Below are 14516 nucleotides of genomic sequence, written 5' to 3' on the forward strand. Positions count from 1 at the left end.
TATTGTGTACGTGTGTATAACTGTGCGTGTGTCTGTGTAGGGAATGGTAGTGTAGTGGTTAGCGGCAAGGCACATCGTGTGTGTGTACCTGTGTATTGTGTACGTGTGTGTGTATACCAGTGTATTGTGTGCGTGTGTGTGTATCTGTGTAGTGTGTACCTGTGTATTGTGTACGTGTGTGTGTGTACCTGTGTATTGTGTACGTGTGTGTGTACCTGTGTATTGTGTACGTGTGTGTGTACCTGTGTATTGTGTACATGTGTGTGTGTACCTGTGTATTGTGTACGTGTGTGTGTACTTGTGTATTGTGTACGTGTGTGTACCTGTGTATTGTGTACATGTGTGTATGTACCTGTGTATTGTGTACGTGTGTGTGTGTACCTGTGTATTGTGTACTGTGTGTGTACCTGTATATTGTGTCCTGTGTGTACCTGTGTATTGTGTACGTGTGTGTGTGTATTGTGTACCTGTGTATTGTGTGTGTACCTGTGTATTGTGTGCGTGTGTACCTGTGTATTGTGTACATGCGTGTGTGGACCTGTGTATTGTGTACGTGTGTGTGGTTGTGTATTGTGTACGTGTGTGTGTGTACCTGTGTATTGTGTACGTGTGTGTGTGTGTATCTGTGTATTGTGTACGTGTGTGTACCTGTGTATTGTGTACATGTGTGTGTGTATTGTGTACCTGTGTATTGTGTGTGTACCTGTGTATTGTGTGCGTGTGTGTGTACCTGTGTATTGTGTACGTGTGTGTGTGTACCTGTGTATTGTGTGTGTGTACCTGTGTATTGTGTACGTGTGTGTGTGTGTGTACCTGTGTATTGTGTGTGTGTACCTGTGCATTGTGTACGTATGTGTGAGTAATTGGTGTAATAAGTAACGTATTCTGATTCATGACGCTTTCAATAAAGACGTTATGTAGCAGTCGCACTAAACGTTTTAAGGCAATAAAGACACCATTACCACCTGTGTGTGTACCTGTGTATTGTGTACTGTGTGTGTACCTGTGTATTGTGTACGTGTGTGTGTGTACCTGTGTACGTGTGTGTACCTGTGTATTGTGTACGTGTGTGTACCTGTGTATTGTGTACGTGTGTGTGTACCTGTGTATTGTGTACGTGTGTGTGTGTATTGTGTACTGTGTGTGTACATGTGTATTGTGTACTGCGTGTGTGTGCCTGTGTATTGTGTACTGTCTGTGTATTGTGTACATGTGTGTGTGTGTGTACCTGTGTAGTGTGTACCTGTGTATTGTGTACCTGTGTAGTATGTACCTGTGTATTGTGTACTGTGTGTACCTGTGTATTGTGTACGTGTGTGTGTGTACCTGTGTATTGTGTACGTGTGTGTGTGTCCCTGTGTATTGTGTACATGTGTGTGTACCTGTGTATTGTGTACGTGTGTGTGTGTACCTGTGTATGTGTGTGTGTACCTGTGTATTGTGTACGTGTGTGTGTACCTGTGTATTGTGTGTGTGTGTACCTGTCTATTGTGTACATGTGTGTGTGTGTACCTGTGTATTGTGTACGCGTGTGCGTACCTGTGTTTTGTGTACATGTGTGTGTACCTGTGTATTGTGTACGTGTGTGTGTGTGTACCTGTGTATGTGTGTGTGTACCTGTGTATTGTGTACGTGTGTGTGTGTGTGTGCCTGTGTATTGTGTACGTGTGTGTACCTGTGTATTGTGTACATATGTGTACCTGTGTATTGTGTACGTGTGTGTGTACCTGTGTATTGTGTACGTGTGTGTACCTGTGTATTGTGTACGTGTGTTTGTGTGTGTACTTGTGTATTGTGTACTTGTGTGTGTGTGTGTGTGTACCTGTGTATTGTGTACGTGTGTGTGTACCTGTGTATTGTGTACATGTGTGTGTACCTGTGTATTGTGTGTGTGTGTACCTGTGTATGTGTGTGTGTACCTGTGTATTGTGTACGTGTGTGTGTACCTGTGTATTGTGTACGTGTGTGTGTAATGGGTGTAATAAGTAACGTTCATAATAAAGGTTTTTTTGGGTTAGATCGCGTTATTTATAAATGTGTCGTAGCCCTCCACCACCCAACACGGCCAATCAGCAAAAAAAAGTGTCACGGTGACAATAGACAAATAATTCACTACTTTAGCCCACCGGTGTGTTGAAGAGTGAATCAACAATATTTACAGTTTAAGTACGACGTTTCGCTGGTAATTACTTCCGGCATCATCGGGAAATTCGCCAGAATGTGTATTGTGTTCGTGTGTGTGCGTACCTGTGTATTGTGTACGTGTGTGTGTACCTGTGTATTGTGTACTTGTGTGTGTGTACCTGTGTATTGTGTACGTGTATGTGTGTGTGTGTGTACCTGTGTATTGTGTACGTGTGTGTACCTGTGTATTGTGTACATGTGTGTGTGTATTGTGTACCTGTGTATTGTGTGTGTACCTGTGTATTGTGTGCGTGTGTGTGTACCTGTGTATTGTGTGTGTGTACCTGTGTATTGTGTACGTGTGTGTGTGTGTGTACCTGTGTATTGTGTGTGTGTACCTGTGTATTGTGTACGTATGTGTGAGTAATTGGTGTAATAAGTAACGTATTCTGATTCATGACGCTTTCAATAAAGACGTTATGTAGCAGTCGCACTAAACGTTTTAAGGCAATAAAGACACCATTACCACCTGTGTGTGTACCTGTGTATTGTGTACTGTGTGTGTACCTGTGTATTGTGTACGTGTGTGTGTGTACCTGTGTACGTGTGTGTACCTGTGTATTGTGTACGTGTGTGTGTGTACCTGTGTATTGTGTACGTGTGTGTGTACCTGTGTATTGTGTACGTGTGTGTGTGTGTACCTGTGTATTGTGTACATGTGTGTGTGTACCTGTGTATTGTGTACTGTGTGTGTGTATTGTGTACTGTGTGTGTGTACCTGTGTATTGTGTACTGCGTGTGTGTGCCTGTGTATTGTGTACTGTGTGTGTATTGTGTACATGTGTGTGTGTGTACCTGTGTAGTGTGTACCTGTGTATTGTGTACCTGTGTAGTATGTACCTGTGTATTGTGTACTGTGTGTACCTGTGTATTGTGTACGTGTGTGTGTGTGCCTGTGTATGGTGTACTGTGTGTGTACCTGTGTATTGTGTACTGTGTGTGTGTACCTGTGTATTGTGTCCGTGTGTGTGTGTGTGTACCTGTGTACGTGTGTGTGTACCTGTGTATTGTGTACTCTGTGTGTATTGTGTACTGTGTGTGTACCTGTGTACTGTGTGTGTGTGCCTATGTATTGTGTACTGTGTGTGTGTGTGTATTGTGTACATGTGTGTGTGTGTACCTGTGTACGTGTGTGTGTACCTGTGTATTGTGTACTCTGTGTGTATTGTGTACTGTGTGTGTACCTGTGTACTGTGTGTGTGTGCCTATGTATTGTGTACTGTGTGTGTGTGTATTGTGTACATGTGTGTGTGTGTACCTGTGTAGCGTGTACCAGTGTATTGTGTACCTGTGTAGTATGTACCTGTGTATTGTGTACTGTGTGTACCTGTGTATTGTGTACGTGTGTGTGTGTACCTGTGTATTGTGTACGTGTGTGTGTGTGTGCCTGTGTATTGTGTACTGTGTGTGTGTACCTGTGTATTGTGTACTGTATGTGTGTACCTGTGCATTGTGTACGTGTGTGTGTACCTGTGTACGTGTGTGTGTGTGTGTACCTGTGTATTTTGTATTGTGTACGTGTGTGTGTGTACCTGTGTATTGTGTACTGTGTGTGTACCTGTGTATTGTGTACTGTGTGTGTGTGTACCTGTGTATTGTGTGTGTACCTGTGTATTGTGTACGTGTGTACCTGTGTATTGTGTACGTGTGTGTGTGGACCTGTGTATTGTGTACGTGTGTGTGTGTGCCTGTGTATTGTGTACGTGTGTGTGTGTACCTGTGTATTGTGTACGTGTGAGTGTGTATTGTGTACCTGTGTATTGTGTGTGTACCTGTGTATTGTGTGCGTGTGTGTGTGTACCTGTGTATTGTGTACGTGTGTGTGTGTGTAGCTGTGTATTGTGTGTGTGTACCTGTGTATTGTGTACTGTGTGTGTAATGGGTGTAATAAGTAACTTATTCTGATTCATGACGCTTTCAATAAAGACGTTATATAGCAGTCGCACTAAACGTTTTAAGGCAATAAAGACACCATTACCATCTGTGTGTGTACCTGTGTATTGTGTACTGTGTGTGTGTACCTGTGTATTGTGTACGCGTGTGCGTACCTGTGTTTTGTGTACATGTGTGTGTACCTGTGTATTGTGTACGTGTGTGTGTGTGTACCTGTGTATGTGTGTGTGTACCTGTGTATTGTGTACTGTGTGTGTGTACCTGTGTATTGTGTACGTGTGTGTGTACCTGTGTATTGTGTACGTGTGTGTGTGTGTACCTGTGTATTGTGTACGTGTGTGTGTGTACCTGTGTATTGTGTACCTGTATGTGTGTGTACCTGTGTATTGTGTACGTGTGTGTGTGTACCTGTGTATTGTGTGCGTGTGTGTGTGTACCTGTGTATTGTGTACGTGTGTGTGTGTGTAGCTGTGTATTGTGTGTGTGTACCTGTGTATTGTGTACTGTGTGTGTAATGGGTGTAATAAGTAACTTATTCTGATTCATGACGCTTTCAATAAAGACGTTATATAGCAGTCGCACTAAACGTTTTAAGGCAATAAAGACACCATTACCATCTGTGTGTGTACCTGTGTATTGTGTACTGTGTGTGTGTACCTGTGTATTGTGTACGCGTGTGCGTACCTGTGTTTTGTGTACATGTGTGTGTACCTGTGTATTGTGTACGTGTGTGTGTGTGTGTACCTGTGTATGTGTGTGTGTACCTGTGTATTGTGTACTGTGTGTGTGTACCTGTGTATTGTGTACGTGTGTGTACCTGTGTATTGTGTACGTGTGTGTGTGTGTACCTGTGTATTGTGTACGTGTGTGTGTACCTGTGTATTGTGTACCTGTATGTGTGTGTACCTGTGTATTGTGTACGTGTGTGTGTGTACCTGTGTATTGTGTACGTTTGTATAACTGTGCGTGTGTCTGTGTAGGGAATGGTAGTGTAGTGGTTAGCGGCAAGGCACATCGTGTGTGTGTACCTGTGTATTGTGTACGTGTGTGTGTATACCAGTGTATTGTGTGCGTGTGTGTGTATCTGTGTAGTGTGTACCTGTGTATTGTGTACGTGTGTGTGTACCTGTGTATTGTGTACGTGTGTGTGTACCTGTGTATTGTGTACGTGTGTGTGTACCTGTGTATTGTGTACATGTGTGTGTGTGTACCTGTGTATTGTGTACGTGTGTGTGTACTTGTGTATTGTGTACGTGTGTGTACCTGTGTATTGTGTACATGTGTGTATGTACCTGTGTATTGTGTACGTGTGTGTGTACCTGTGTATTGTGTACTGTGTGTGTACCTGTATATTGTGTCCTGTGTGTACCTGTGTATTGTGTACGTGTGTGTGTGTGTATTGTGTACCTGTGTATTGTGTGTGTACCTGTGTATTGTGTGCGTGTGTACCTGTGTATTGTGTACATGCGTGTGTGGACCTGTGTATTGTGTACGTGTGTGTGGTTGTGTATTGTGTACGTGTGTGTGTGTACCTGTGTATTGTGTACGTGTGTGTGTGTGTATCTGTGTATTGTGTACGTGTGTGTACCTGTGTATTGTGTACATGTGTGTGTGTATTGTGTACCTGTGTATTGTGTGTGTACCTGTGTATTGTGTGCGTGTGTGTGTACCTGTGTATTGTGTACGTGTGTGTGTGTACCTGTGTATTGTGTGTGTGTACCTGTGTATTGTGTACGTGTGTGTGTGTGTACCTGTGTATTGTGTGTGTGTACCTGTGTATTGTGTACGTATGTGTGAGTAATTGGTGTAATAAGTAACGTATTCTGATTCATGACGCTTTCAATAAAGACGTTATGTAGCAGTCGCACTAAACGTTTTAATGCAATAAAGACACCATTACCATCTGTGTGTGTACCTGTGTATTGTGTACTGTGTGTGTACCTGTGTATTGTGTACGTGTGTGTGTGTACCTGTGTACGTGTGTGTACCTGTGTATTGTGTACGTGTGTGTGTGTACCTGTGTATTGTGTACGTGTGTGTGTACCTGTGTATTGTGTACGTGTGTGTGTGTATTGTGTACTGTGTGTGTACCTGTGTATTGTGTACTGCGTGTGTGTGCCTGTGTATTGTGTACTGTCTGTGTATTGTGTACATGTGTGTGTGTGTACCTGTGTAGTGTGTACCTGTGTATTGTGTACCTGTGTAGTATGTACCTGTGTATTGTGTACTGTGTGTACCTGTGTATTGTGTACGTGTGTGTGTGTACCTGTGTATTGTGTACGTGTGTGTGTGTCCCTGTGTATTGTGTACATGTGTGTGTACCTGTGTATTGTGTACGTGTGTGTGTGTACCTGTGTATGTGTGTGTGTACCTGTGTATTGTGTACGTGTGTGTGTACCTGTGTATTGTGTGTGTGTACCTGTGTATTGTGTACGTGTGTGTGTACCTGTGTATTGTGTACATGTGTGTGTGTGTACCTGTGTATTGTGTACGCGTGTGCGTACCTGTGTTTTGTGTACATGTGTGTGTACCTGTGTATTGTGTACGTGTGTGTGTGTACCTGTATCTGTGTAGTGTGTACCTGTGTATTGTGTACGTGTGTGTGTGTGTGCCTGTGTATTGTGTACGTGTGTGTACCTGTGTATTGTGTACATATGTGTACCTGTGTATTGTGTACGTGTGTGTGTACCTGTGTATTGTGTACGTGTGTGTACCTGTGTATTGTGTACGTGTGTTTGTGTGTGTACTTGTGTATTGTGTACTTGTGTGTGTGTGTGCCTGTGTATTGTGTACGTGTGTGTGTACCTGTGTATTGTGTACATGTGTGTGTACCTGTGTATTGTGTGTGTGTGTACCTGTGTATGTGTGTGTGTACCTGTGTATTGTGTACGTGTGTGTGTACCTGTGTATTGTGTACGTGTGTGTGTAATGGGTGTAATAAGTAACGTTCATAATAAAGGTTTTTTTGGGTTAGATCGCGTTATTTATAAATGTGTCGTAGCCCTCCACCACCCAACACGGCCAATCAGCAAAAAAAAGTGTCACGGTGACAATAGACAAATAATTCACTACTTTAGCCCACCGGTGTGTTGAAGAGAGAATCAACAATATTTACAGTTTAAGTACGACGTTTCGTTGGTAATTACTTCCGGCATCATCGGGAAATTCGCCAGAATGTGTATTGTGTTCGTGTGTGTGTGTACCTGTGTATTGTGTACGTGTGTGTGTGTACCTGTGTATTGTGTACGCGTGTGCGTACCTGTGTATTGTGTACGTGTGTGTGTACCTGTGTATTGTGTACGTGTATGTGTGTGTGTGTGTACCTGTGTATTGTGTACGTGTGTGTGTGTGTGTACCTGTGTATTGTGTACGTGTGTGTACCTGTGTATTGTGTACATGTGTGTGTGTATTGTGTACCTGTGTATTGTGTGTGTACCTGTGTATTGTGTGCGTGTGTGTGTACCTGTGTATTGTGTGTGTGTACCTGTGTATTGTGTACGTGTGTGTGTGTGTGTACCTGTGTATTGTGTGTGTGTACCTGTGTATTGTGTACGTGTGTGTGTGTGTGTACCTGTGTATTGTGTGTGTGTACCTGTGTATTGTGTACGTATGTGTGAGTAATTGGTGTAATAAGTAACGTATTCTGATTCATGACGCTTTCAATAAAGACGTTATGTAGCAGTCGCACTAAACGTTTTAAGGCAATAAAGACACCATTACCACCTGTGTGTGTACCTGTGTATTGTGTACTGTGTGTGTACCTGTGTATTGTGTACGTGTGTGTGTGTACCTGTGTACGTGTGTGTACCTGTGTATTGTGTACGTGTGTGTGTGTACCTGTGTATTGTGTACGTGTGTGTGTACCTGTGTATTGTGTACGTGTGTGTGTGTACCTGTGTATTGTGTACATGTGTGTGTGTACCTGTGTATTGTGTACTGTGTGTGTGTATTGTGTACTGTGTGTGTACCTGTGTATTGTGTACTGCGTGTGTGTGCCTGTGTATTGTGTACTGTGTGTGTATTGTGTTCATGTGTGTGTGTGTACCTGTGTAGTGTGTACCTGTGTATTGTGTACCTGTGTAGTATGTACCTGTTTATTGTGTACTGTGTGTACCTGTGTATTGTGTACGTGTGTGTGTGCCTGTGTATGGTGTACTGTGTGTGTACCTGTGTATTGTGTACTGTGTGTGTGTACCTGTGTATTGTGTCCGTGTGTGTGTGTGTGTACCTGTGTACGTGTGTGTGTACCAGTGTATTGTGTATTGTGTACGTGTGTGTGTACCTGTGTATTGTGTACTCTGTGTGTATTGTGTACTGTGTGTGTACCTGTGTACTGTGTGTGTGTGCCTATGTATTGTGTACTGTGTGTGTGTGTATTGTGTACATGTGTGTGTGTGTACCTGTGTAGCGTGTACCAGTGTATTGTGTACCTGTGTAGTATGTACCTGTGTATTGTGTACTGTGTGTACCTGTGTATTGTGTACGTGTGTGTGTACCTGTGTATTGTGTACGTGTGTGTGTGTGTGCCTGTGTATTGTGTACTGTGTGTGTGTACCTGTGTATTGTGTACTGTATGTGTGTACCTGTGCATTGTGTACGTGTGTGTGTACCTGTGTACGTGTGTGTGTGTGTGTACCTGTGTATTTTGTATTGTGTACGTGTGTGTGTGTACCTGTGTATTGTGTACTGTGTGTGTACCTGTGTATTGTGTACTGTGTGTGTGTGTACCTGTGTATTGTGTGTGTACCTGTGTATTGTGTACGTGTGTACCTGTGTATTGTGTACGTGTGTGTGTGGACCTGTGTATTGTGTACGTGTGTGTGTGTGTGTACTTGTGTATTGTGTACTTGTGTGTGTGTGTGTACCTGTGTATTGTGTACGTGTGTGTGTACCTGTGTATTGTGTACGTGTGTGTGTGTGTACCTGTGTATTGTGTACGTGTGTTTGTGTGTCTACTTGTGTATTGTGTACGTGTGTTTGTGTGTGTACCTGTGTATTGTGTACGTGTGTATAACTGTGTGTGTGTGTCTGTGTAGGGAGTGGTGGGTGTAGTGGTTATTGCTACGCTGGGCTACGAACCCCTTGACCCGGGTTCGATTCTTTCTCCGGGCCAAAACCGGAGACGATTATCTTCACCGGTCCTGGGTCTCCCCTAGGTCGACTCGGCCTCAAACGAATACCTGGTGCGGTGTGTAAAACATCGCCACTAGGGAGACAAAGGCGTCCGGGCGTGGTGCTGGCCACCCACCCCCTCATGTGTAGCCACAGTTGCCAGCCTTCATAGGTGCTGCTACTCACTAAATAACTTGTCCCTTCAGCCCTATTAGAGGCTACCTAGGGGAGCTTTGTCTGTGTGTGCATCATAGGTGGTGCTACTCGCTACTAGCAGCACTTGCCCCGACAGCCCTGCTGGAGGCTACCTGGGGGAGCTTTGTCTGTGTGTGTACATCATAGGTGGTGCTACTCGCTACTAGCAGCACTTGCCCCGACAGCCCTGCTAGAGGCTACCTGGGGGGAGCTTTGTCTGTGTGTGCATCACCACAAAATTTACACTGCGAAAAAAACACCCCACACTGAGTGACGTCCGTGAGTGTCACCGCTCGCGCGTGACGTCAGTGTCACCGCTCGCGAGTGACGTCCGTGAGTGTCACCGCTCGTGCGTGACGTCGGTGAGTGTCACCGCTCGTGCGTGACGTCGGTGAGTGTCACCGCTCGTGCGTGACGTCAGTGGGTGTCACCGCTCGTGCGTGACGTCGTTGAGTGTCACAGCTCGTCTGTGACGTCAGTGAGTGTCACCGCTCGTGCGTGACGTCAGTGAGTGTCACCGATCGTCCGTGCCACAAGAGCCAAGATGGTCGAAACGTCGTGAGAATTTTTTTCATTGTTTTATATATATTTTATTATTTTATTGTTTCCCTTCAACGTGACTTTACCGAAAGAACTAAGCATATAAAAATCGAAAGGAAATTGGAGGTTTAACTCGAGCCACAATACGTTTCCCTTAAAAGGCAAAGAAGAAGATTCATAAAATATATTGACATGATATATATGTAAATATATTATTTAAAAAATATAGTAAAATGGTAACTTCATTCTCTCCTCCCAAGAGCGACAGCGATAGCGGTAGCTGTAGGCCTGTAGCGATCTCACTATCTAGCTGGCTAGCTGGCTATCTAGCTGGCTATCTGACTAGCTGGCTGGCTAGCTGGCTATCTAGCTGGCTGGCTATCTAGCTGGCTAGCTGGCTATCTAGCTGGCTGGCTATCTAGCTGGCTGGCTATCTAGCTGGCTAGCTGGCTATCTAGCTGGCTGGCTATCTAGCTGGCTAGCTGGCTATCTAGCTGGCTGGCTATCTAGCTGGCTCGCTGGCTATCTAGCTGGCTGGCTATCTAGCTGGCTAGCTGGCTATCTAGCTGGCTAGCTGGCTGGCTATCTGACCAACTAGCTGGCTGGATATCTAGCTAGCTAGCTGGATATCTAGCTGGCTGGCTATCTAGCTGGCTGGCTATCTAGCTGGCTGGGTGTCTAGCTGGCTGGGTATCTAGCTAGCTGTCTATCTAGCTGGCTATCTGTCTAACTAGCTATCTGTCTGCCTGGCTAGCTGGTTAGCTGGCTAGCTAGCTATCTGGCTGGCTGGCTAGCTGGCTATGTGGCTATCTGACTGGCTGGCTAACTGGCTATGTGGTTATCTGGCTGGCTGGCTAACTGGTTATGTGGCTGTCTTGCTGGCTGGCTATCTGGCTATCTGGCTGGCTAGCTATTTGCCTAGTTGGTTATCTGGTTAACTTGCTATCTGGATAGCTGTCTGGCTGGCTAGCTGGTCATCTGGCTCTCTGGCTAGCTGGCTATCTGGCTGGCTAGCTCTCTGGCTAGCTAGCTATCTGGCTGGCTGGCGAGCTGGCTATCTGGCTATGTGGCTATCTGGCTGGCTAGCTGTCTGGCTAGTTGGCTATCTGGTTCACTTGCTATCTGGATATCTGGCTGGCTGGCTATCTGGCTATCTGGCTGGCTAGCTATCTGGATAGTTAGCTATCTGGTTAACTTGCTATCTGCATATCTAGCTGGCTGGCTAGATGGTTATCTGGCTAGCTGGCTTTCTAGCTATCTGGCTGGCTAGCTATCTGGCTAGTTGGCTATCTGGTTAACTTGCTATCTGGATATCTGGCTGGCTGGCTATCTGGCTATCTGGATTTCTAGCTATCTGGCTAGTTGGCTATCTGGTTAACTTGCTATCTGGATATCTGGCTGGCTGGCTAGCCGGTTATCTGGCGAGCTGGCTATCTGGCTATCTGGCTGGCTAGCTATCTGGCTAGTTGGCTATTGGGTTAACTTGCTATCTGGATATCTGGCTGGCTAGCTATCCGGCTATCCGGCTGAGAGCAGAGCCAGAGGCGCTTCACCGTCGTCAGTAAGGGAGGTTCCCCTCGATCCAGGCGAGGGATTTCCACACGCGCCCGTAGGCGGCCGGCTGGGTGGCGTTTGCACAGTCGGCACGGCGGCTGTCGATGCCTGTCAGGTACCACCTCCTGTCCGTGCCCAGGCAGAAGACGCCACCGCCCTGGCCCAGCTGAGAAAGGCAGAAAGGCGGACGGTGGATTGACTTTGATGATGTTTCGTGAATCCAGGTTGGGACACCCATTGTCCGTTTGTGTGTGTGTCTGTATGTTTGTGTGTGTCTGTATATGTGCGTGTGTACATGTGAGGTGGAGGACAGTCCTATACACGGGGCAGGAGACTGCCAAACAACAGGGTGTGGCTCTTCTTCTGAACAAAATAATGAAGGGGGCATGGGAGCGTGGCGGTGAGGCGTGAGAACCTGTAAGCCCCAGGCTACTTTGGGCTCGCCTTCCGATAAATCAGAGGCGAGGAGTGGTGGTCGTGGTTACTTATGCCCCCACCGAAGACGAACATCAGTGGAGGGATGCAGGCAAGGCCGATGAGTCAGATGCCTTCTATGACCTCCTGTCACAGGTGCTGGCTAAAGTATCCCCTCAGGATAGAGTCATCTTGTTGGGTGACTTCAATGCTTGAGGTGGTCATGTTGCTGGAACCTGGTCTGGAGTGATTGGAAGGCATGGGCCAGATCAGCTCAATAACAACGGTAGGAGGCTGCTAGAATCGTGTACAGCCCATGGACTTGTAATTAACAACACGCTGTTCCGGCATCGGCGCATCCACACAACATCATGGATGCATGCCGGGTCCAAGCAAGAACATCTGCTGGACTACATAGTGACGGATCAACGGATGCAGGCCCATGTCCTTGACACCAGGACCTACCGTAGAGCTGATCTGCCCTCTGACCATCGACTTGGGATCTGTAAGATGCGCCTGCCATTCTTCCACTCCAGTGGTGGGTATACACCCAGGACCCCATTCTAACCTAAGGTGGCCTGGTCTCAGCTGATGAAAGTTGGAAGCGAGAATTTCATCATCGCTTGTGGCAGGGGTTGGCATCGTCCCACACTCCTCCTGATGGCGAGGGTAAATGGGCAAGGTTTAGGACTGTGACTCATGCAGCTGCAATGGCTGCTTTGGGTACGCGGTCCAGATCTCTCCGGAGACGCTGGCTGACAGAGGAGCTGTTCAGGCTGGCTGAGAAAAACCGACAGGCCCACTCTCATCGTCTACAGCATCCCACGTCAGAGAATGAGGAGTCTTACCGCAGCCTTCACTCGGAGGTTCGGAGAGCCTTGAGGCGCTGCAAGGATGGATGGTGGTCGCGGGTTGCTGAGGAGATGGAGTCTGCCTCAGTGGCCCGTGATCACAAATCCCTATTTAACTCCATCAGAAAAGTAACCTGCAGTGCCACACCTATTACCATCATTAGGGGAAAAAAGGAGATCCAATCTCTGACCTCCAGGAACAGGTTGGCAGATTTGCTGAGCATTTCTGTGAGGTCGTGGGAGAGGGGAAATCCCTCAGCCAGGAAAACATTGTTGCACAAAGTGGGGATGACCCTGCTGAGGCTGTGGTGCCTCAAATATTGGAAGAAGTCACCCCCTGTGAGTGGCTGGTTGAGGTGCCATCACTTGAGGAAGTACTGAAGGCGATCCAGAGTCTGAGACTAGGAAAGGCACTGGGCAGAGATGATCTCGCAAGGGAAATGCTGAGGGAGGGTTGCGTTTGTGCACAGACTGCCCTGCATGACATCATAACAACAGTCTGGACCACTGGACGGGTTCCGCAGGATTGAAAAGATGCCCTAGTGGTCCACTTGTTTAAGAAGGGGGACTTTACAGACTGTAACAACTAAGGGGCATCTCACTCCTCAGTGTGCCAGGAAAGATACTGGCAAGGATTATTCAACATCGCCTTGCTAGGCACGCTGAGGAGAGGCTTGCAGAGCCCCAATGCGGTTTCAGGTAAAGGCGGTCTTGCACAGATGCCATATTTTCTGTCCGTCTGCTACAGCAGAGGTGTAGGGAATTCCAGTAAGACCTACATCTCTGCTTTATTAACCTGGGCAAGGCCTATGATACCATCAGTAGGCCTGGGCTCTGGGTTGTTCTTTGTGCTTTCACAGTCCCTGACCCTCTGCTCACGATCATTAAGGACCTTCATGATGGTGAGCGGCCCTGGTTAATACTACGTGGCCGGGAGACAGAGCCATTTCCTATACACATTGGGGTGCGACAGGGATGTCCTCTGGCTCCCACATTATTTAACATCTATTTTGAGCACGTAGTTCGTGAAGCCTTTAATAGCTGTACCGGGGGAATTTCCATTTGGTACAGATATAATGGAAGGCTGATCGATACCCAGGTGCGGTCAAGGGATGGCTCCATATTGCTCAACCACGTTATGTATGCCGATGATTTGGTAATTGCTGCTCATTCAGAGGAGGAGTTGGAGACACTTCTGCTGAAACTGGAGCGTGCCACTAAGAGGTGGGGCCTTACCATCAGCCCCACCAAAACTAAGCACCCGCCTGAGTATTTTGTACGATCGGACACTCCGCCCCCACAACTCCCAGTCGGTGATGGGGCAGTTGTGGAGCGAGTGGAGAGTTTCCCATAACTGGGCAGTGTGCTCATGACCGGCTCCGGTTTGGCAGCGGAGGTCTCACTCCGAATCAGTCGAGCGACAATATATTTTTTTCAGTTGCGTAACGCTGTGTGGAAGCTGCCTGGTCTGTCGCTCCGCACGAAGCTTCAGGTCTTCTCAGCCACGGTCATTCCCTCCCTTCTCTACGCTTGCGAAACGTGGACCCCCCTAATGGAACATCTTTGCCGGTTAGAAACATTTAGGCTGGCCTGCCTACGATCCATCCTGGGTTTAACCAGGCTGGATTGTGTGAGGAGCTCACAAATCCTTGAAAGATCTGGGCAAGGTCCCATCGGTGAGCTCCTCCGGCAGGCACGGCTGCGTTGGCTGGGTCATGTAGCCCGCATGCCCAGCCACCGCATGCCAAAACAGCTTTTGTTCGGCCGGATCGA

At 46.8% G+C, this 14516-nt stretch overlaps 1 protein-coding gene across 1 annotated transcript in view; it reads right to left on the reverse strand.

Annotated features, from left to right (window-relative positions):
- Positions 1-10363: 10363 nt before the first annotated feature.
- The window catches only part of LOC116958389 (uncharacterized), a 49992-nt gene continuing 45839 nt past the window's right edge, over positions 10364-14516 (reverse strand). Inside the window, exon 11 of the mRNA XM_076056739.1 lies at positions 10364-11644. Coding sequence (XP_075912854.1) covers positions 11483-11644 — 162 coding nt within the window. The 3' untranslated portion in view covers positions 10364-11482. The remainder of the gene's footprint in view (positions 11645-14516) is intronic.

The sequence above is a fragment of the Petromyzon marinus genome, chromosome 77 (assembly GCF_048934315.1).
Source record: "Petromyzon marinus isolate PM22_M1 ecotype Great Lakes invasive population chromosome 77, UKy_Petmar_22M1.pri1.0, whole genome shotgun sequence".
NCBI classification, from domain to species: Eukaryota; Metazoa; Chordata; class Hyperoartia; order Petromyzontiformes; family Petromyzontidae; genus Petromyzon; species Petromyzon marinus.